A 22,718-nucleotide genomic window follows, 5' to 3' on the forward strand; every position below is an offset into this window, starting at 1 on the left:
AGAAGAGTATGAAATTTATAGTGAAAGAGATACTGCCAGCTAAACCTCAAACTTTTAGCAAAATGAAGAAAGAAACTGAGAATTCCGCCATATATTTTACTAAGGAAAACGAAACAAAAGCTTCAAGTAGCATAACGGAAACATTGGCTTTAATATAATATACACCTAACACATGATGACTAAAATGAAAAAAAATAAAAAATGAATAGCTAAAACAAAGAGGAGAAAACAGATGCTTGAAAACAAAGCAGACTCAACATTCGAAAGCAAATGAAGCAGATGTCGAAATAGGCTTGAGCAGTGAAAATATAAAATTTGTCATGATAAAGTCCCCTCCCCTTTTATAGTGAACAGAACAAGGGTATATATAGGGGAGATTCGAATTGAGAAAGGGGGGAAAAACGAATTGAAAAGATGGATAAGGATGAAATTCAAAATTTGAATTCTCCTCCTCCTTACCCAGGGCAACAATGAAGGTATAGGAGATTTCTGAAACGGGAAAAGTGGGGATAGGAAGTGATGGCTGCTGCAGGCGCGATTTACTCGCTGGATTTCTGGGATTTTTCACTGAATTTTGCAGCACAGAGTTGCTGGGTTTCACACGCAAGGAAGAAGAAAATGCAAGGAGGTGGGGTCGGTTTTGGTATTGTATGTTGGGTTTGCTGTACGTATTGTTTTATTGAAGGGAATGGGCTGCTGAGGAATTGTTGCTGAAGTGGGCTGGTATTAAGGGTTGAATAGTGGGCTGTAGTTGGGCTGAAGCAAAGGAAATGGGTTGAAATAATAGGGTCTAAGATTAGAGGCAACAAAATGGTTAGGATTGCAATTGGAGAGATGACCCAATTATAGTCAATTGTAGTTAATAATTTAGCCAATAATGGAGTTAATTAGCAAATTCGGCGAAAACCTAAATAAGATGAATCAATATTAATTAATTAACAAGCTTCTTAATCTTAACGAAATAAAATAATTAACTCAATTATAAACTAACTAATTTAAATAACTCAAAAATTATAATTATAATTTATACTAAACTAATTTAATAAAATACTTACTAAAAGTTTAAAATCTTTTTTGAGATGATTTTCGAAATGTTTATAGAATATACTAATTATATACAAAATTATATAAAGCATATATATTACATAAAAATTATAAAAATGATAAAATTGATTAAAAGTAACTTGAAAAATATTTTGAACTTTACAAAGTCAATTATTTCAAATCGTTTAGAATTTAGAAAGCTCGATGATCAATTTATATTGGGGAGGGTCAAAATTGGGTGTCAACAACAAATAAATAATAGATAACATCCTTTAAATGTTAAATAATCATTTTAAAAGAACATACAAAAATTAACTTATATCCGTCATTCCTTTTACTCCCATTTAATTCTCTTCCATTTGTTAGTCAATTTTTTTGATGAGTTATTATCAGTTTCCCCAACTGATGTACGTGTAACGTGACCATCAAACTTCTCTCCAATAAGTATATTGATTCTCTTAATGTCCTGTCTTATACTAATGTGACCCCTCAACTTCTTCCTTAACTATATATGTGATTGCAAAATACACACAGGGATAAAGTTCAAGCAGCTGGATAATGTCTATTAGTCCAGATTTCTTTTAATGGTAAGAAAATAGTATGTATAACTTATAAATTTGTTGTTCATATTTTTTGCATGTATATAGTACTTAGTTAATATTTTAGGTTATTGTCTTTTCCTATTAGGGTCTTTCTAATATTTCATTTTTTTAATAGGGAAAGCATGACAAAAAGCTATATTATTAGAATAGCAATATTAATTATATGAAGATTGTGACAAAGGATTGTTGGAGTTGATACTTCCACTATATTCTCATATGTTAATATCAAGTTTCTTATTCTTGATTGATGGGTACACCTTCCACCTGATCTTTTATATAGCTTAAATCTTTATGAAATATTGAGTTGTTCAATTTTGCAAGTTTACACTATATCTAATCACTCATTCAACAAAGAAGTAATTTTATTAAGCTATCTGCTCATCAATTTCAGTTTGTATTTTTATCATTTAAAACTTTATGTTTATACTGCAGTAATTAGTATGATCTATAGTGTATGTACTATATGGGTTATACGTGCAACGCGCGTGAAGTGCGAAGTTTCAAAGTATAATGTTGAATTACCATTTTACCCCTAAATTAAATAAACAAAATTATAAAATATTTAATTAATTAAGTATTATATATATATATATATATATTATTTGTAATATCGGAGACGATTTTCTCTCTCTTCTCTCTCTCTCTGGTCTTCTCGGTTGAAATCGAAGGCTGCGCCAGCCAGAAGCAACGCGAGGACCAGCTCCGAGCGGCGAGCCTCTTTCTCTCTCTTCTCCTAAGCTCCAGTGAGGACGATAACAACGAGCAGCAGCTCCAGCTGCTCGGACCAGCGAGCGGCGAACAGCAAACCCCGGCGAAGGCAAGAACATTTTTCAGTTTCTCCGGTGAACTCACCTATCTTCCCCGGTGACCAGCCCAGAGGAGAGACGGCAGCTACTGTTTGTCGCCGGGATCAACCAGATCTGGCCGGAAAATTGCCCATAGATCACCAAATCTAGTCTGAGCAGGTTCTATCTTTCCTTTCTCTCCCTTTTTTTGCTCTGAATCTAGTTGCTGGGCCCTTTTTTGCAGATCCTATATCCCGAAACAATATTTCCTATTTTCTTTTATAGTGCAGACCTGTGATTCAGTATATAGTGTAGTGGGTGTTATCGTGTCCTTTAGAATACACACTGTACTTGACTCTATAGTTTAGCTGTTGTTGTATTGTCCTTTTAGAGTTTACTTCTGTTGCAGTTTTTAGTGTATTCCTGTGTAGATCTTACTATGGTTGCAGTATCGTTCTAGTGGATTTGGTATCTAATGGTGGTAATGAGTCATGTCTTCGGTTGAGGCCGAGGTCGAGGGAAAATAGGGGTAAGTGGGTTACGGGTTCACATAACGTGCGGGTAGGATCATGGAACATAAGTTCGTTGACGGGGAAGTCCATAGAGCTAGTGAAAATTCTCAAGAAGAGAAAGATAAATATAGCTTGTGTCCAAGAGACTAGATGGGTAGGCTCCAAGGCTCGGGATGTTGACGGGTTTAAGTTGTGGTACTCAGGAGGGTCAAAGGATAGAAATGGAGTGGGTATTTTAGTAGACGGGGATTTGAGGGGGCAAGTGGTGGAGGTTAGGAGGATCAATGATAGGCTGATGACGATTAAGCTAGTCATTGGAGGATGTACTTTGAGTGTTATTAGTGCTTATGCTCCTCAAGTGGGATTGGACGAGGAGGCCAAAAAGCTCTTTTATGAGGAATTAGATGAGGTAGTTAGAGGTATTTCAAATACCGAGAAGATTGTCATTGGTGGAGATTTTAATGGACACAAACTTCTAGTGGCTTTGATGATGTTCATGGAGGCTTTGGTTTTGGGGAGAGGAATGGAGGTGGAACTTCGCTTCTAGACTTTGCTAAGGCTTTTGAGTTGGTGATTGCTAACTCATGCTTTCCGAAGAAGGAGAACCACTTGGTTACCTATCGTAGCACGGTAGCTAAGACTCAGATAGATTACTTACTCCTTAGGAAGGGGGATAGAGGTCTCTTTAAGGACTGCAAGGTCATCCCAAGTGAAAACCTCACTACCCAACACAAGCTTTTGGTGATGGACCTGAAAATTAAGAGGGATAGGAGGAAGAAGATGGTACCTGATCGACCGAGGATTAAATGGGGAGGGTTGACCCTTGCCCTTTCGCGGGAGATGGGTGAGGAGTTGATGGGGATGAGGGCTTGGAGTGGTAACGGGGATGCGGACAGCATGTGGAATAAAGCAGCTAGTTGCATTAGGGAAGTTGCTTCTAAGGTGTTAGGGGTGTCAAGGGGTAAATTTGGAGGCCATAAAGGAGACTGGTGGTGGAATGGGGAAGTCCACGGCAAAGTGGAAGCGAAGAAGGCTGCATACACAAAATTGGCGGAGTGTGTAGACGAGGAAGAGAAGCGGACGCTTAAGAAAGTCTATAAGACGACAAAGACAGAAGCTAAGTTAGCTGTTACGAAGGCGAAGACGGCAGCTTTCGAACGCTTGTATGTCGAGCTGGGGGACAAAGGCGGGGATAAGAAGTTATATAGGCTCGCAAAAGCAAGAGAGAGGAAGGCGCGCGACGTGGACCAAGTTAAGTGTATCAAAGATGAGGAAGGTAAAATATTGGTGGAAGAGACCTCCATCAAGCAAAGATGGCGAAGCTACTTTCACAAACTTTTAAATGAAAAAGGGGAAGCAGACATTGTATTGGGTGATTTGGCGCACTCTGAAAGACTTCGGGATTTTGGGTACTGTAGGTGCGTTAGGACCGAGGAAGTTATACGGGCTATTAGTAGGATGAGTAGGGGAAGAGCGACCGGACCCGATGAGATTCCTGTAGAATTTTGGAAGAGCATGGACAAGGCAGGCATAAAGTGGTTAACTGGGCTGTTTAATGTTATCTTTAAGACAGCAAAAATGCCTGAAGAATGGAGGTGGAGTACAATGGTCCCGTTGTATAAAAACAAGGGTGATATCCAAAACTGTAACAACTACAGGGGTATCAAATTGCTAAGCCATACTATGAAGATTTGGGAGAGAGTGGTGGAGATGAGAGTGAGAAAAGGGGTGTCCATCTCCGAGAACCAGTTTGGATTCATGCCGGGACGTTCGACTACCGAAGCCATTCATCTTATGCGTAGACTGGTAGAAAAATATAGAGAAAGGAAGAGAGACCTACATATGGTGTTCATTGACCTTGAAAAGGCCTATGACAAAGTACCGAGGAATGTCCTCTGGAGGTGCTTGGAGTCTAAAGGAGTCCCGATGATTTATATTAGGGCGATAAAGGACATGTACGGTGGAGCCAAGACTCGGGTTAGAACAATTGGAGGAGACTCAGATCATTTCCCAGTTGAGATGGGGCTGCATCAGGGATCAGTCCTAAGCCCTTTCCTATTTGCTTTGGTGATGGACGAGTTGACGCGGTCTATTCAGGAGACGGTCCCGTGGTGTATGTTATTTGCGGATGACATAGTACTGATTGATGAGACGCGGGATAGAGTTAATGCGCGGTTGGAGGTGTGGAGACAAACGCTGGAGTCCAAAGGGTTCAGGTTGAGTAGGACCAAAACAGAATATTTGGGGTGCAAATTCAGTGATGCGTTGGATGAGGCAGATGTAGAAGTGAGACTTGCCACACAGAGCATCCCCAAGAAAGAAAGTTTTAAGTATCTTGGGTCTGTAATACAAGGAAGTGGTGACATCGATGATGATGTCACACATCGCATTGGGGTTGCGTGGATGAAATGGAGGCTTGCCTCTGGAGTTTTGTGTGATAAGAAAATTCCACCGAAACTTAAAGGTGAGATGAGGATGTTGAGATGGATGTGTGGGCACACTAGGAGCGACAAGATTAGGAATGAGGTTATCCGGGAGAAGGTGGGAGTGGCCTCTGTGGTGGACAAGCTGAGGGAAGCGAGACTGAGATGGTTTGGACATGTGAAGAGACGGAGCGCAGACGCCCCAGTGAGGAGGTGCGAGGTAATGGTGGTAGAGGGTATGCGGAGGGGTAGAGGTAGGCCCAAGAAGTATTGGGGAGAGGTGATTAGACAGGACTTGGCCTAGCTACACATTACCGAGGACATGACTCTAGATAGGAAGGAGTGGAGGTCGCGTATTAAGGTGGAAGGTTAGTAGGGTTAGCGTGTTGCCGTCCCTCGCGAGGGTATGGGTTGTTAGCGTTTGGAGTAGTCCTAGCCGTATGTTGTTTACTGCGTTTCACTCCTCACATTACTTTCTTGATGTTATTGTATCATTTGTTGTTTATACACTATCTTTTGGATTGGTTGTTATGTTTTATATATATCTCTCCTGTCACTTAGACTTGATATTCTTGAGCTGAGGGTCTCCCGGAAACAGCCTCTCTACCTCCACGAGGTAGTGGTAAGGTCTGCATACACTCTACCCTCCCCAGACCCCACCTAGTGGGATTTCACTGGGTATGTTGTTGTTGTTGTATTATTTGTAATATCAAACTTTTCATGTACCATATAACCATTAATTTTGGTAGCTTATTATATACATTGACACAAAAAAGTGCAGAATTTTAAGAGTAACATTAGATAATAAAAGATAGATTATTATAATTACATTAGGTAATAATGTTTTCCATTTCAATATTTGTTTTTTCTTTCAATCAGGTTTTGTGTTCCTCAAATTACAAGACCGAATCAATGATCTTCTATTCCTTTAAGGTAAATCTCAGAAACAATTTTTGTTTTGTTTCCTTTCTCCAATTTCAGGTGAAATTCAGCATGTAAATTCTATTTTATATTAATAAATTTTCTTTTCTTATGTCTCTCAATAATCTTTTCTTATGTAGTACTTAGTAAACTTAGTACTGCTTGAAATAAGGGTCCATGGTAAACAACCTCTCTATATTTACAGGGTAGAAGTAATGATGCATACGTATAAATTTTTTTAAGACATTGATTATATTGGATATGTTTTTATTGTAGTAGTATTTTCTTATATGTTTTCATTTTCCAAGGATACTTTATGGTAGCAATTTCTTTTATTTTTAAAAATAATGTGAAATGAATAACTACCAACAGAAATTCAATCATGTACAAAATTTATAACATAGTAAGAGACAAACGTGCCACGTTCCTAGAAACTAGTATTACTAAAAGTGGGAAGCTCTAACCTTTAAAGTTGGATTACCATTTTACCCCTTCATTATATTAAAATGTTATAAATTATTTAATTAATTAAATAGAAAAAATAAAATTATAATTCACCCAAGGCTTAATTACATGTTCCAAGTTCAAAATCAAAATTCTACGTGTTTAGATAAATAAAACGTCAAAGCATTTGCTACGTTAATTTAGAAACAATTAATATTTAAAGGAGGCTACTTTTTTAAATGTTGTCATACTAAATGTTAATAATAGCTAAAATAACGATAAGAAATAATAATTTCTCATTTTACAAGCTTTCCAAAATTAGTTTATACATTTCCGGAATGATTATAAATAATTAAAAATAAATAATAGGTATATAATTTAATAAAATAATTACTATAAAAACTTGCAGTAGCTTATGACTTTATATGATTTTCTATAGCACTAATATTATAAGTTTAAAAATACTTTAAAGAGAAAAGAAATTTTAGAAAGAGTCTTTTTCACTACCCCATTAACTACACATACATACAATGTATGTTATTTATTTATGTCATTTATTAAATTAATAAATTTATATTATCTTGAGCTCGTAGTTATAAAATTTTGGCAGAAATTGAAGAGTGGTCTTTTTATTATTCAATACAGATTATTATATTAGTCAACTTCCTCCATATATCAACTCACACTTTTGCATTACTCTTCTTTTACTCCACATGCTCCCTTATTCATGGTTAGGTAAATATATTCTACTGATTTTTTCTTCTCTTCCTCTTATTACAATTTTACATTTTTCATTCCAATTTATTGATACTATTTTTCCTAATTTTGTCTTTCCTTTTTTCAATAGAAGTTGTTGTGTGCAATCCATATTATAATGCAAAAGAAAAATTGACTTTATAGTGTTTTCAAAAATATACATATAATTGTTATTAAGAATTTCAAGTTTTCTTTATATATACACGGTTGAATGTTGATGTATAGATTGAAAGTTTCTCAATGAATTGGGAAGCTCCAAAGTGAAAAGTTGAAATACCATTTTATCCCTACACTAAATTAAATTATTATAAAATATAATTAATTAATTGTTCTATCATTAATTAAGAAAATCATCATATTCAATACTACCCCAGAATGAACACATACGTTGCATACTTATCTAATAACAATCAATAAAGTATTTGAGTATACAAAAGGTTGGATTAATTTTCTTGCAATTGCTACTTATTGCAGCCTATTCAATATTGTAGAATAACTTTTCATCTTCCTAAACTAATTCAATGTTTGGAAGTTCTTTTCAACTTCCAACTGTAGGTTAGAATTTTATAAATTGCCAGATCAGTAAATCATGTTAAATTCATTATGGTTCTATTCCAGAGTTTCAATACTGTAACGATCTGATTCCGTCGTTAGGAAACAATCAATGGGGAAAGAATTGAGGTCAGAAAACTTTTTGGTAGTAACTTGGAATTTCCTAACCTAATCCAAATTTGGACGAAATCGGAGTCAGTGAAGTCTAGGGAAATCTGGTAACGAATGAGATACCTAATTATGAATTTGATCACGTGAGTTGATAGCTAAGACGTGAGTGGTAACGAATATTATGTGATTACTCGCGTGAAGTAGGAATCAATATATAATATATATGTTGATTTCGGTTCATTTGTGGAATTGTTTTTTAAATAGCCCTCTTGAATTATTTGTTAAATCACCCTCTTAAATTAGTTCGAGAGAAGAATATTGTGAATTATCTAATTTCGTGTAGCAACTGTAATTGCATTTGGATCTTAAAATTGTTAAGTCTAAATCTTTATCTTGTTTATGTCAAAAAGAGGCATAGTGAAATTTGGATTTTGATTACCATAAAGTAGAAAAATGTAAAGCTTATGAGATTTTGGAGTTGAATAAATTACAATCTTTTTGCCTTTCAACAATCCCAATAATACCAAATATAATACAATCCCAATAATACCAAAGATATCAGAATCATCAACCACAGAAGTTGAAGGTGTTCTAGTTTCTTGTTTAGTCGAACCAAAATGCTCCTTTAAGCCAAGACGACCAATTTGCTTTTCCAACACCTCCAATGTTTCAATAGTGTCTTCCAACTTGTCCTTTATGTTATGGAAAAATTCATCGCTCAAGCGCAGATTGAGGTCACTTACCTGCTGGTTGCTTGTTTCTGCAAAATTCTGATGCTGACCTTCCACCTTAAGTCTCAAAGCTTCATAATTGACTTCTTCTATTAAGTTTTCAGCAGAGTCCACAGCATCCCCAAGCTCATTAAGCCAGACGCTCACAGATGGATTGGATACTTGCTTATTCTCTGCATCACTTAGCACAATCTGAAAACCACGCAAAGTCATTTTCAGCTTCTTTAAGAGCCGAACGTGATGCTTATGCTTCTGAAACATGTTGAGAAGATCACCCTGAGGAGCAAGCCTATCAAAGAGAACATTCAAAGCTGAAGAGAGAAATGCACCACCAACTGCTAAAGCCAATCTCCATTTGTGAAATCTGCAAATCAAAACAAGGAAACACAAAATGATTTTGAGAAGACAAATTTTTCTATCTTCAACTACTAAGATAGAACTTTACTTTACCTGTTGAATGTTAAGAGTAATTTGCAAACAAGAATGATCAGTGATTGCTCTTTCTCTCTCTTTTGCTTGTAATTAGTAAAAATGTCCTTTTTTCTCTTTTCAAAAAGTATGACTCAACTAATTGAGGAAATAGAGGAAGGTATCTTTTGCTTTATGTCTATTCATTACTCTTGCTTTATACACTTGGCCATAATTCAACAGCTTATTGTAGTGCTTAATTGGGCCTAACATATCATGAATACCTTTTAGAAATGTGAAGAATTGGAATCTGTTCCATTTTCCCTTTCTGTAAGGTATTATTTTTTCTATGTTTACATGAGCCGAGGGTCTATTGGAAACAACCTATCTACCCTTCAAGTAGTGGTAAGGTCTGCATACTACTTGGTATATTGTTGATTCAATTTTTCTATGTTGAAGGTCCTATTTAGGTCCATGTACAACTCTGTCCCAATGGATAAACTGAAAACAACGATCCACCGTTTTATTTTTCTTTCAAATTAAGAAAAGGAAAAATAAAGAGAGAAAAATCAAATAGATATCAAAATACCTTTTCTCCATGTTAGCAAAACAAACTAACAAGAAAGTGGAAAATAACAATGCTTGGTTCCAGTAGAATTTAAAAAATGAATTATATGTAACTCTATATACTCCGGTACGATATTCAGTATTTTTAGTTCATTTGAAATAGTGTTCTTTTTTCTTCTCCCAGCAGGATTCTAAAACTTTAGAAACTTTGAACTTAATGATGGGAGATGCTTGTAAGTATGCAGTTGTTACAGGATCAAACAAGGGAATTGGCTTCGAGATTTTAAGGAAGGATAAAACTGATCATTCCTCCCTTCCCAGACCCCATTTGTGTGATTACACTGGCTGTATGGTTCTTTTCTATTTGATATCTTAAAAGTGTAGATCATGAGCATGATATCACATCATTTCATACATTGGAAAGCATAATAACTAAGAGATAAGTCTCTAAAACTGTGATAACATTAAAAGTGTACCAAAATGGTCATTACAAAGCAAACTGATTATAAACTGAAGTGAAATCCTAAAAACTAGTCCAGCACTGAAGCAAATGACTCAGTTTGAACTGTTCCATTTGAGACGGTAATGCACGAGAGAAATTGCGTAATAATCTATTGTAAACTGACGAGGCACTCTCGTGTATCGAGAAATTTTTCAAAAAATGTGTGAGCTTTCTTAGCCTGATTTCAGTCTCCAATCTGGAAGCAGAGGGACAAGAAGAGTCGATTTTTCGTCCTTTGAGGATCAAATGTTTGTATCTCAGTGTATAATACTCTGTCAAGGGAATAAATCTTGAATGTCAAGGATATCAGCTAGGCACCAGCTGCTGTGGTATCATTTCCTGCTCCAGCACCTTGGATAACCAAAGGTTGTTTCTTGTAACAACGACTGTATATCTCCACCTGCAGACAAACGAATTGCAGACGTTCAATCATCATAGTCATTCTTCGACAAAAGCAAGTCATTAATCTTACTGATTGTATGACCTCCTAAGTACAAGGGATACATTTTACGATTAAGGTAGAATCAAAGACCTTAACTGACACCAGATGATGCGTAAAGAGTAAAGACAAAGTAAGGCGTCAGCCTAGGCATGGGTAAAAGAAGAAGAGGGACCAAATAAACAGAAAAATGGACCACATTATCACTTCCTCTTGGATGCCAACTTCACATCTGAAAATGAGAGATGTTAATGTCATGTACACAGAAGTATTTTCAATAATCAATTTTTCCCCAAGCAACAGACAGCCAGACACTTTCTTCTGTGCTATTTGTTTTCAGTGAAGCTGTTTGTAGCAGTTGATTTTGTGAAAAATTAAAGTTGATTTTATGGAGGTACCAAAAATATCTTAGATATTTAGTAGAATTTGGTAGAGTAAATTATCTTTGATATTTATACTTAAGAAAAATCTAGATGTTCTAGATAATTAGATATTTATAGTAAAGTATAGAAATATCTAGATTCTTGTTACATAGTTAGAAGATAAGGTATCTAGAATAATTTCTAAGAAGCATCCCTATACAAGTATAAGTAGGGGTGACATTAGGCATTTGTAATCAACCCAAGAACAACCCAAACAAAGACAATTCAAGAGTCTTCTTCCATAAACAAAGTTCTCCTTTCCAGCTTCCTCTTCTTTAGTTGAATCTTCCGATCTTAGTTAACAGTCTTGGGCTAGCAGAAGACTTCCTAAATTATACTTTTCTTCTGCTATTCTCTACAGATTTTACTATAAACAAAGAATTGAGTGGTCTTAGAGTGTCGTATATTTGATTCTTCGCCATTTTCAGTTGAGTTATATAGTTGTTCCATATGGGTTGAAATTTGAATAGAGGCTTTTCAAAGGAATTTATATTTGACAATGCATTGAAGACATTGTTATTTCTTTATTAGAAAAGGAACTAATATAATCCTGCTGGAAACAGAATTACGCCTTCACAATGGATTAAAATATTGATGTTATCCTTGGTAAAAGCACTAGAATCTCCTTAAAAGTTTACTTGCCACAAACATTACATCTTATGTACTTGGAAGAAATATATGATGGATTGTAAGCATAGTGATACTTCTATGAATTTAAATACTTCTATGTAACATTATGTTATACATACTCCATAGGTTCCGCCATGTGCAAGCAATTAGGTGTTATCTCACTTCATTTGAGGATATATTGTTGTTATCTCTTTATGTTGCCTTCGGCAATCTTCATGTCACGAGCTAAGTTTTGGGTGGAGATAAACCCGAGAGGAACACTTGCCTGACAGGAAAACGAGTAGAAATTTGGATAAATGTATGAAGATGCACTTTAAAGTGAGCATATAAGAGAAGAATTCATGTGTAAGACATTTGTCTCACACATTCTCTTAATCGCTTCTCGTGTTTCTCTGACTTCTCTCACATTCAAATTAGTCCTAGACAAACTTCCTAAGCAGAAGGCCAGAAAATATTATTGTACCAGACAAACTTGCCTGACAGGAAAATGAGTAGCAATTACTCATAGAAAGAGCAACATATAAACAAAAAAGTAAAACTACACTTAATTATAAATAGACAACATCTTAGTAACTGAAACACAAGTAAATCATAATTGTGTTATCTAACCTTGAATTCATCCCGAGCAGGATATACTTCCTTCACTTTCCGCTAGCTCTGAGGTGTCACTCAAGTTTGAGTAATGGACATAATTTAAAGGAAACTTTATAATCTTCGAAGTTCTCTGAATATCAAAACAAAAAGATATAAAGATTTTATTGAGCAAATTATCTCAATTCCTACCTATACTAGATTTCTTTTACAAATATAATATAAAGATTTCATCCTGATCTAAAGATATTTTGTCGACTCCACAGAAGCAATAGATGGTACACACTGGTCAAAAAGAATTAACAAACAAGCAAAGAGAATTAACAAACAATCAAAATATACTAAGGAAATAGAATAACTTACATCTATCGGAGCAACATTCGTTTTAATCATTACAGGTTTTCCCAATCAACATTTATGATTTGAGCAATAGACGTTCCACACTGCTCAACAATATTTCAAAAAAGTAAAAGAATTGACAAAAAAAAACAAAGGGAAGTAAACAAAAATAGAAAGCCTCTGAGGAGAAATAAAAACTTACATTTGTGAGAGCACCGTTTGTTTTAATCATTAAAGGCATTCCTCATCGATCTCTATTGTGGGGAAATGAGCAATTTCTGGCCAGTATTTCCCCTTGACAAATTCTAGTAGTGGTGTGAGTAATGGGCATTTGGAAATTGATAGTGTAGAGAGTGAAGATGGCATCCCTTTTACTGGAAGAGATTGCAGATTAGGGCAATGGGAGATCTCCAGCTGAGAGAGGGAGGAGGGCAGTGCTGATTCAGGAAGTGATTGGAGATTAGGGCAATTGATGATGGTCAGCTGAGAGAGGGAGGAGGGCAGTGCTGATTCGGAAAGTGATTGGAGATTAGGGATATCCTCGATGTGTAGACTTTGAAGCGAGGAAAACTGGCCTTGTTCCAGCATTGACTGAATTTGAGGTAAATTACCCTTAATACATAGATATTGAAGAGAGGTGAGGCTTTTGAGAACTTGGCTGCTTAATGTTTTCAGATTGTTTATGATAAGTGTTTGAATAGAGGAAGGCAACTCCCAATTCTCACCACCAACAATCTCTTCGTCACTGCCATCATGAGAGATGATTAACTGTGTGAGACAGGGGAGTCTCTGTAAATGCCACTCCTTTCGGCCATTCACCAGTTTCGTGCAATTGTTGATCGCAAGTTGTTGTAAATTGAAGGGCAATCCTCCTTGAGGAAAGGACTCTATTTCTGGACAATTAATCAGTTGCAGTTCCTTAAGAGATGGAAGGAGTTCCTGCATACGTTCTGGCAGCCACTTCAGCTTTGAACAGTCGTCAATATACAAATACGTCATCTGGGTCCCACCACATGCCACCGAAAGTTTTTCAACATTCTCACAATTCCGAATGAAGAGACTTTCAGTGGCAGTAGGAATCAAAAACCTAGTAAGGTTGTCGCAATTAGATACATTCAATGTATGTGCGCTTGGGATCAACTCGGGTGATATATCATCTATACAATTACATCCATCCAGTCTCAAATTCTCCAGAAACATACTCATCTCACCAACTGGCTGCTCCAATTTCAATTTCCGGCAACCAGATATCCATATATTCTTCAAGGTAGTGGGCAGTATGCTAAAAGGAAAGAAGGTAAGAGACTTACAATCACCAATATATAATACCTCAATCTGCTTCATTCCCTCAAGTTGTGATCTAAGTAGTTGAGCATCATCAAAAACAACTCCAACCTTTGGACAACCACTAACTTCAAACCATTTTAAACTTGAAAGTTGGATGGGTGTCTCCAAACTGAGTTCAGGGCAATTTATAATGGAAAGCTTCTCAAGTATAGGGAACTCTCCATTTCCTGGTACGTGCCATTGCTTCCACTCCGGCATATCTTCAAAACTAATTTCCTCAAGACAGTTAAAAGGCTTTTTGGAGGACAAACTGCCATAGAATTCTTCCGTCACCTCTGTTATTCCATGCATCCCTTTAATGGAAAGGATTTTCAAACAAGGGAGTTGTCCTAATGCTGGCAAGGAATAACAGACCTTGCAGTAGCTAAGAGACAATTTCACCAGCTTAAGAAACAAAAGATCAGCTAGCCAATTTGGAAATGTTAGCCCTCTATATCCACTGATTTCGACTTCTTTTATGTTTTTATGTGGGCGTAGCTCATCAACTATGTCTCTTTCAGTTTGTGAATTGTTGGCACTACTACTTTCACTCCACTCCAAAGATAACTGCCCAACATGATTCTTCTCCCACATCTTTGCCTTCACAGCTTCCCTTCTATCAACCACATTTTGCAACTCTACAACTGATAGAGATTCATATAAGTTATGTACTTCACCCAAATCTTCCATTCTCAAACCACCAGGACCACCTACAAGAAACTTGGCTCCCACTAGCCCATGGAGACTTTTCATCTTGCTCAGATGTAGCGGCATCTTCAAGCGACAAGTATCGAGTATGTCAAGATGACGCAAGTTAATCAACTTCTCCATCTGCAGCGGTAGCTCCTCAAGATCAACACAAAATGACAGGAGAAGTGTCTCCAAGTTATACAATGTACAAATGGAATCTGGCAACTTTTTAATCAATGTCCCAGAAAGGTCCAAAAATCTAAGGAGCTTTAATTTGATAAACAAGGCATCCGGCAACTCAACAATCTGATAGCATGACAATGATAATGCCCTTAAGGATGTTAGTCTTGGCAGTATGTTATGCAGCACCCTCTTGCTAAGCTTACTTCGGCCATAATCAGGGCGCTGGAGATCCATTGGAAGTAATGTCCTCAGCTGCTCTGATTTAAAGAGTGATTTCAATTTCTCAAAGTCACCATCTTTTCCTATTGAATAGGACATGTGCCGACATTGTTCCAAGATGTGCAATCCTTTGTTCTCTTCCAACCTTATACAAAGATTTGAAGATGCAATTTGGGCCAAATCATTGACAAGGTCATGCATTAAGAATACCTCCTGTCTCCATTCAGACTCTGGGACCCTTTCGAACAATGATCTTGATCTCAACTCAAGAAAGTATTGGTTACCTGATTGCAACTGCTGTACAAGACCATTAGCAATCCACAGGTGAATAATTTGGTCTTTCCAAAATTGATAATCTTTGGGATATATTGCACAATAAGCAAAACATTGCTTCAAATGTGCAGGAAGATCATTGTAGCTCAAACATCAGCGCTGGTAATATACCATTCGAACAACTTGGAAGCTCCCATATTTCACTACTTAAAATGTCTCTCCACTCATCCACCTCTGATTTGCAGCGTAAAACACCAGCAAGTGCCTTTAGAGCTAAAGGCAACCCTTTGCACTTGTCTGCAATTTGTTTTCCAATCTCTTCAAGTTCTGGATGTTCTTTAGGATCCCTGTTTTCTAGTGAATGTCGTTTGAATAGATCCCAAGAGATTTCATCAGACAGAGTCCCCACGGTGATTGCCCCACTACCCATCATCAAGGAAACACTCTCTTTACGTGTCGTCACAATGATCTTACTTCCTATATCTCCTTGTACAAAAACATTTCTCAAGTCATCCCACTCGCTGTAGTTGTCATTCCACACATCATCTAAAACAATTAGAAACCTCTTTCCCTTTAAGCTTTCCTTCAATTTGACTTGTAGCTGATTAAGATTGTCATCAGCCTTCAAGTCAAATGAGTCAATTTCTTGAAGTAAACCTTTTGTTATTCTGAAAGCATCATATGCCTCAGAAACACAAAACCAAGCTTTCAAACCAAAATGGTCCTTCACCTTCTCATCATTGTAAACGGCTTTAGCAAGTGTTGTCTTACCCACACCGCCCATTCCAACAATAGGAACCACAGTCAGCTTTTTTCCACTTGCATCTTCAGCCAATAAACGGTTAATCAAATCCTCTATATCATTCTGCCTTCCAAAGATATCAGAATCATCAACCAAAGAAGTTGAAGGTGTTCTAGTTTCTTGTTTAGTCGAACCAAAATGGTCCTTTAAGCCAAGGCGACCAATTTGCTTTTCCAACACCTCCAATGTTTCAATGGTTTCTTCCAACTTCTCCTTTATGTTAAGAAAAAAATCATCACTCAAGCACAGGTTGAGATCACTTACTTGTTTGTTGCTTGTTTCTGCAAGATTTTGATCCTGGCCTTCTACCTTAAGCCTCAAAGCTTCATAGTTGACATGTTCTATCAAGTTTTCAGCACCGTCCACAGCACTCTGAAGCTTATTAAACCATTGGCTCACATGTCGATTTGATGCTTGCTTTTTCTCTGCATCACTTAGCACAATCTGAAGACCAAGCAAATTGTCCTGCAGCTTGTGTAAGAGCTGAACATGATCCTTATGCTTCCGAAACATGTTGAGCAGATCACCATGAGAGACAAGCCTATCAAAGAGAACATTCAAAGCTGAAGAGAGAAATGCCCCACCAACTACCTCCATTTCTGAAATCTGCAAGCAAAACAAGGAAATAAAAAATGATTTTAAGAAGATAAATGTTTCAAACTTCAATTACTAACAACTTTATTTTACCTGTTGAATGCTAAGAGCTAAGAGTGATATGTAATGAAGAATGATTTCTCTCTCTTTTGCTTGTAATTGGTACAACTATGTTTTATCTACAGTCTGCAGCTCACAGCCATAGAAAAAAAATGATGGAGTCTGCCAGTCTGGTTCCTTGACTGTTCATTACTTTTGCAATTCAATAATTGAAGCAAGAGAGGGGGTGGGGGTGGGGACTCCAAATTTGTTCTTTAGAAAAAATAAATCATTCTTGAATTTTGAATTTAATAGAGCTGAATTCCTTGTTTGAATTTTGGTAAATGTTCACACTTTCTTCCTTATCATTTTCTCTGTCCGACAAAGATAAACGAAGATGGTGTTGGAGGGAACTGTAGGTTATTCATTACAAGGCCAACATCATTTTTAAAATTCTTTTCTCTTCTCATAAAATGAAATTAATAGTCCTAAGAATAGGTCAAGTTGCCTATTTGATTTTTCTCTTTTCATAATTTTTTCTCAATAATTGAGAGATATTAATGTCATTATGGTTTTTATCTGGGTCAATGTCCCAATTGATGATTAACTTCAAAAAAAAAAAAGAAGAGGGAAAAATAGAAGAACACATAACATAAAGGAACATTAAATACCTTATACCGAAAAGGTGAATATTGTGGTGTTCTATCATATAAGGTTTTCCGAAGAAATATTATAAAGAAATATCAGCTGTTTTTCAGATTTTAAAGAAAATGCTCATTACAAGGAAACTGATTATAAACTGAAGTGAAATCCTAAAAACTAGTCCAGCATTGAGGCAAATGGCTCAGTTTGAACTGTTCCATTTGCAGAAGCTTATTTAATCCTATCTTCAATTTTCTGATCAAGTAAGGGAAGGCCATTCACTAGAAAGTCTTCCAGAGGCATCACATCTGGTCCCATTTCTTCAGGATACAAGCTTTCAATCTGAAAAGGGAATTGCAAATGCATCAAGGTTTCTGAAGCTAATTGAATTAGTAACAAAACAAAGAGACATTGTGACATGTATCCTAACCTTCATATTATCTAGGTTTAAACTCCGTCCAAGGAGCCGAGCAAGAATGAGAGCCTGTTATGAAGACATCAAAACAAAATGTTGTCATGAGGGATGTTCAACTTCTCAAAATTTACAGAACCAATTAGAACTATGAATGTTTCGTGAAACGTACCGAGAAACCAAGTATTAACTATGGGTGTGTTTGGTATGAAGGAAAATGTTTTCCATGGAAAATGTTTTCCGAAAAAAAATTTTAGTGTTTGATTTATGAATGAAAAAGTTTTTGAAAACGACCCATCTTAGTGCTTCTTAGTAATCTCAAGAGAGAGATATAGAAGGTTAGTTTTACACTATCTTATAGGTGACTAGACCTGATGATGCCTTTCCAACTGTTATTGTGAATCAATTTTTGTATTCGCCATGTCGTATTCACTAGAATGCAATGATTTGCATCTTTTGGGGTAGGAAGCCTGCTCTTGGAAAGGATTATCAACAAAAATAGACAATCACGATGCAAAATGGACAGTGATACCTTCTTTATATACGTTCTACTTATAAATACTATAACACTTCAGGCAATTGGGCTATATAGAAGAAAGAGAATATTGGGTCGTGACTATGGTAACGATGAGCACATAGATTAACAACCACCAAAAGGATCGAAAACGGTTGCTGTTAGTTTACCACATTGGTTAAAGGTACCCTTATATGATCTTGGATTAGCCTTTTGGACTGGGTTAGGCACAAAGTCCATTTACTTAATGATATCTCACTCAAGTTCATCCCTAATGTTTAGTCACCCAATGTTTAGCCCCTATGTTATGTTATACATACTCCATATGTTCCCCCCTGTGCAAGCAATAAGATGTTAGTCTCACTTCAGTTGAGGATGTATTGTTGTAATCTCTTTATGTGGTCTTCGGCAATCCTCATGTCATGACGTAACTTTTAGGTGTAGTTAAACCCGAAATACATTTTTCTCTAACAATTGAAATTGATCATAACAAAACTTGAGTGCAATAATCAAGTTATACTTGTATCCCATTGTATGCAGCATCTGACAAGAGGACCAAGAATATAGAAACCGACTGTCCCTTCCCCAAAAAATGTTTTCACGACACTGTTATAAAGTTTGGGAAGGCGACTGATCAGCTTATAGACATATTCACCAAATCCTATACAGGTTTACATGTATGCACCAGCTAGAGGGGAGAATCAGATAGCTAAATGTAAATAACAAGAGATAAGTGTAATATAGAGTTGTATCTACATGTTCACCACATTGGGTAAATGTAAGAATATGCACTGTAAAGTGAGCATATAAAAGAAGAAGAAACGTGTAAGACATTTGTATCACACATTCTCTTAAAAGCTTCTCAAATTTCTCTGATTTCTCTCATATTCGAATTAGTGCTAGACAAACTTCCTAAGCAGAAGGCCAGAAAATATTGTTGTACAAGAGGAACACTTGCCTGACAGGAAAACGAGTAGAATTACTCAGACAGAGGAACATATAAACAATAAAATAAGACTACACTTACTTATAAATAGATAATATCATATTTTCAACAACCACTTTTCTGTTTTTGTTCGTCTTATCTTCAATACTCATGGTGATTTTACAACACTAGTCTCTTGGCACGCGCTTTGCGCGTGTATCCTATATCATTGAGTATATAAGTTTATAAATTCATATGAATATTTTTAAGCTCTATATTTGAGTTATGAAAATAATTAATGTTAATCCTATTTAGATAGTTCAATGAAGAAAAAGTTCCTTGTCCCATGAAAAGCCTCAAATACATTTTTGTAATTTTGATTTTTGCCTCAATGCGTTATTTGAATTTCTAGCTTTGGCTCTAATTACTAAAATAATTTCATTGTCTTCTTAATTTCTTTTGGTACAAATTAAAAATAGTTTGCATACATAAGTTGTAAATAAACTTTAACAAAAACAAACAACCTCTATTTACTAAAGTTAATTGTTATTTGGCAATGAAGACTAATAACAAAAAAGTTTATAACTCATAGTGACTCACAAAAAAAATCATTTCAATTTTGCTAATAATTACAATATAATTTTACTTACAAATTTGATAAAAATAAATGTCATAGTTTAAATAAATTCGAATATATGTGACCATGATTGGAATATTATCAATATACATGATGACACTCATTAACACGATAATAATCTTATTTTGCATTGACGTATATATTCATTATCATAAGAAATAGATGAAAAATTTATACAAAGTAACAGAGAAAAATGAACATATGTCATATATCAACTACTTTTCTCTATTGTTTATTCAAAAGGTGAGGTTATACATATTTCTGTTTTTATAAGTCAATTAAATTATATTTGTGTCGTACAAATTTAAAAATATTTTGCATATATATAAGCAAACTTAAACAAGTTTACTAAAGTTAATTGTTATTTGGCAATTAAGATCAGAAACAAAAAAGTTTATAACTCATAACGACTCACAAAAAAATCATCTTAATTTTGCTAATAATTATAGTATAATTTACTTACAAATTCGATAAAAGTAAATGTCAAAAAATCTTAATTTATAGTTACAATTGTACAAAACAAAAACATTATTTTAAATATACAAGAAATTGAATTAAAGAAGAGAACTATAAAATGAAGACATTGATATAACCATTGCAAGTGAAAGAAGTTATTAATAATCCAACTCTTCCAACTGATTGCAAGAAAAATTGATTCTTAAAAAAAAGTAAACAATTGCAGCATACAAAGAAATAAATGAGGAATTTAGTAAAACATGGGGATCAGAATAAGAGGCTTCTATAACTGTGGAGCGATCTTACTGAAAGGAGAGAGAACAAATCTGAAAATTAAAAAATGAAGGAAGTAAAGATTGAGGGAGTGAAAATAGGAAGAGATTGAGTGAGTAAAAATAGGAAGAGATTGAGGGAGTGAAATAAGGAGTAAAAATGGGAAGAGAAACGTGTACAACTTGATTGTCACACCCCAAAACCGGATGTGATGGCACGTGCCCAAACCCCACCGAACACGTTAACCTAACACCCAAAAACCCGACGATACGGAATTAATAAAACAAGAATAAAGATAGAAAGATAAGCGGAAGTCTTTAAATAAACTCAACATAACCCCAGAATTGGTTGTCACATGTACAAAACCTCTAATATAGAAATCTGAATAAAAATATACAAGTCTCATAGTAAAGTTCTAGAATAGAACAGAACAGTAAATATAGATAACTTGAGGGCACGTCTGGAATGAACCGCTACCTCTCAAGTAAGTCTGGAAGCTCTAATCTGAAGATGAGTAAAAAGTCGGATCTGATAGAGCTGTCGACCTACACAACTGTGTAGAAGCAAGGGTGAGTACCAAAAGCAACAGGTACTCGCAAGTAACATTAAACTAAGCTAAACTAGCAGCTACAAACAACTCCTTTCAATCCCAACCAAACCACTGAAACTTCATCCTAACAGCGAACTAACAACTTATACTACACAATCCATAATCAACAGATATATCCAACAATGTCTCAACATCAACCTCATATCCTCATATAAGAGCAAATAAATCATATATCACATGAAGAGGGACAAATAGGTAAAATCCACACACCACAGACAAAGATGAAGTCAAATGCGATGCAAATGCAATAATGATGTCATGTAGTCGTGATGCATGTCTGTCCTAAGATACACATCTGTTGACGTAATCAGACCGCGCTGAATACTCAAATCAGAACCCATGGGGGCCACACATGGACCATGTATCACCGCCGGAACCAGATCCCATCGGCATCCAAATCGCTAGCCGGAGCTAGTCCATCTCATATATCTCTAGCCGGAGCTAGTCTCAACTGTGTCTCATATCCATCCATCCTCATATCAGTGTCTCAGAACTCATGCAACAGATAGTTCACACATGGGATGAATAATGAATATGCACATGTCATTAATCACAATCATATCACGATCACATCATAGTATTACACATCATCTGTCTCAATTACAACCATATCACGGCCACATCATAGTATTACACATCATTTGTCTCAATTACAACCACTATCACGACCACATCATAGTATTGCACATCATCTGTCTCAATCACAACCATATCAAAACCACATCATAGTATTACACATCATCTGTCTCAACATCAATGTCTGTATCAATCATAGCCTACTCATGCTCTTCTATCCCCTCAATATGAGTTATCACATGACTTATTCAACAAATTCAAGTCACATATAACACATTTAGCTCGTTTTATTTCCCCATCTTTCATTTACAACAATTTCAATCAACAAATAAAACCCATCCTCAATCCCCATTACTCCCCAACACAATTAGGAAAGTAGTCATGTGTAGTCTAAGAGTTTAACAAAGTTTAGAAGTCACTTGCCTCAAAACACTTCAACTAGTAACTCAAATTTGAGTTTTACCCTTCCGAGCACGCTCCAAATCACCACAATCCAATGAATTCCTTGCGAAAACCCACTTGAAATCACCTATTTTCGAGCTCTCAAAGTCTAAAAATGGAGAAATGGGTATTTTTCAAGTTAGGGGAAAATGGCTACTGGTTTTGGCTTTAAAAAAGAAAGAAACAACTGATGTTGCAGCTTTAAAAAACCACAGCAGCTGAAACAACATATAACACCAAAGTTTAAGTCCCCGTTTGACCCTCGGGATTCGTTCGGAATCTCGTGCACACAAACTAAATATGTACCCCCACTAAATTCGACGTTCC

The 22,718-nt window shown here is 35.9% G+C and overlaps 2 protein-coding genes, 1 long non-coding RNA gene and 1 pseudogene across 3 annotated transcripts in view; 1 reads left to right on the plus strand and 3 right to left on the minus strand.

Moving 5' to 3' along the window:
• The first annotated feature begins 519 nt into the window (after positions 1-519).
• On the plus strand, positions 520-6,365 carry LOC107058099 (uncharacterized). Its single transcript, XM_015303424.1, has 7 exons — positions 520-664; positions 2,315-2,463; positions 2,519-2,601; positions 2,881-3,362; positions 3,446-5,484; positions 6,246-6,299; positions 6,348-6,365. Exons 1-7 carry the CDS (start codon positions 520-522, stop codon positions 6,363-6,365), a joined length of 2,970 nt encoding a protein of 989 aa, XP_015158910.1.
• A 2,165-nt stretch (positions 6,366-8,530) lies between these two features.
• LOC107058103 (putative disease resistance RPP13-like protein 1) lies at positions 8,531-9,889 on the minus strand. The gene is made up of 2 exons (XM_015303427.1): positions 9,879-9,889; positions 8,531-9,245 (listed from the first exon to the last, which is right to left on the minus strand). The coding sequence occupies exons 1-2, from the start codon at positions 9,887-9,889 to the stop codon at positions 8,531-8,533; spliced, it is 726 nt and encodes a 241-aa protein (XP_015158913.1).
• A 2,785-nt stretch (positions 9,890-12,674) lies between these two features.
• Positions 12,675-16,869, minus strand: LOC102595486 (putative disease resistance RPP13-like protein 1; annotated as a pseudogene).
• Positions 16,870-17,770: 901 nt separating this feature from the next.
• The window catches only part of LOC102586100 (uncharacterized), a 7,235-nt gene continuing 2,287 nt past the window's right edge, over positions 17,771-22,718 (minus strand). Inside the window, exons 4-5 of the long non-coding RNA XR_366754.2 lie at positions 17,978-18,031; positions 17,771-17,889 (exon numbers count right to left, since the gene is read on the minus strand). This is a non-coding gene — a long non-coding RNA (uncharacterized lncRNA). The remainder of the gene's footprint in view (positions 17,890-17,977; positions 18,032-22,718) is intronic.

Source organism: Solanum tuberosum, unplaced genomic scaffold, assembly GCF_000226075.1.
Source record: "Solanum tuberosum cultivar DM 1-3 516 R44 unplaced genomic scaffold, SolTub_3.0 scf00017, whole genome shotgun sequence".
Lineage (NCBI taxonomy): Eukaryota > Viridiplantae > Streptophyta > Magnoliopsida > Solanales > Solanaceae > Solanum > Solanum tuberosum.

Bases quoted from the DNA above. Each gene is read 5' to 3' on its own strand.
- LOC107058099 (XM_015303424.1), top strand. From the start codon at position 520: ATGGCTGCTGCAGGCGCGATTTACTCGCTGGATTTCTGGGATTTTTCA. The intron at 665-2,314 runs GTACGTATTGTT...TTGAAATCGAAG, and splicing joins TATTGTATGTTGGGTTTGCT to GCTGCGCCAGCCAGAAGCAA. The intron at 3,363-3,445 runs GTATTTCAAATA...ATGTTCATGGAG, and splicing joins ATTAGATGAGGTAGTTAGAG to GCTTTGGTTTTGGGGAGAGG.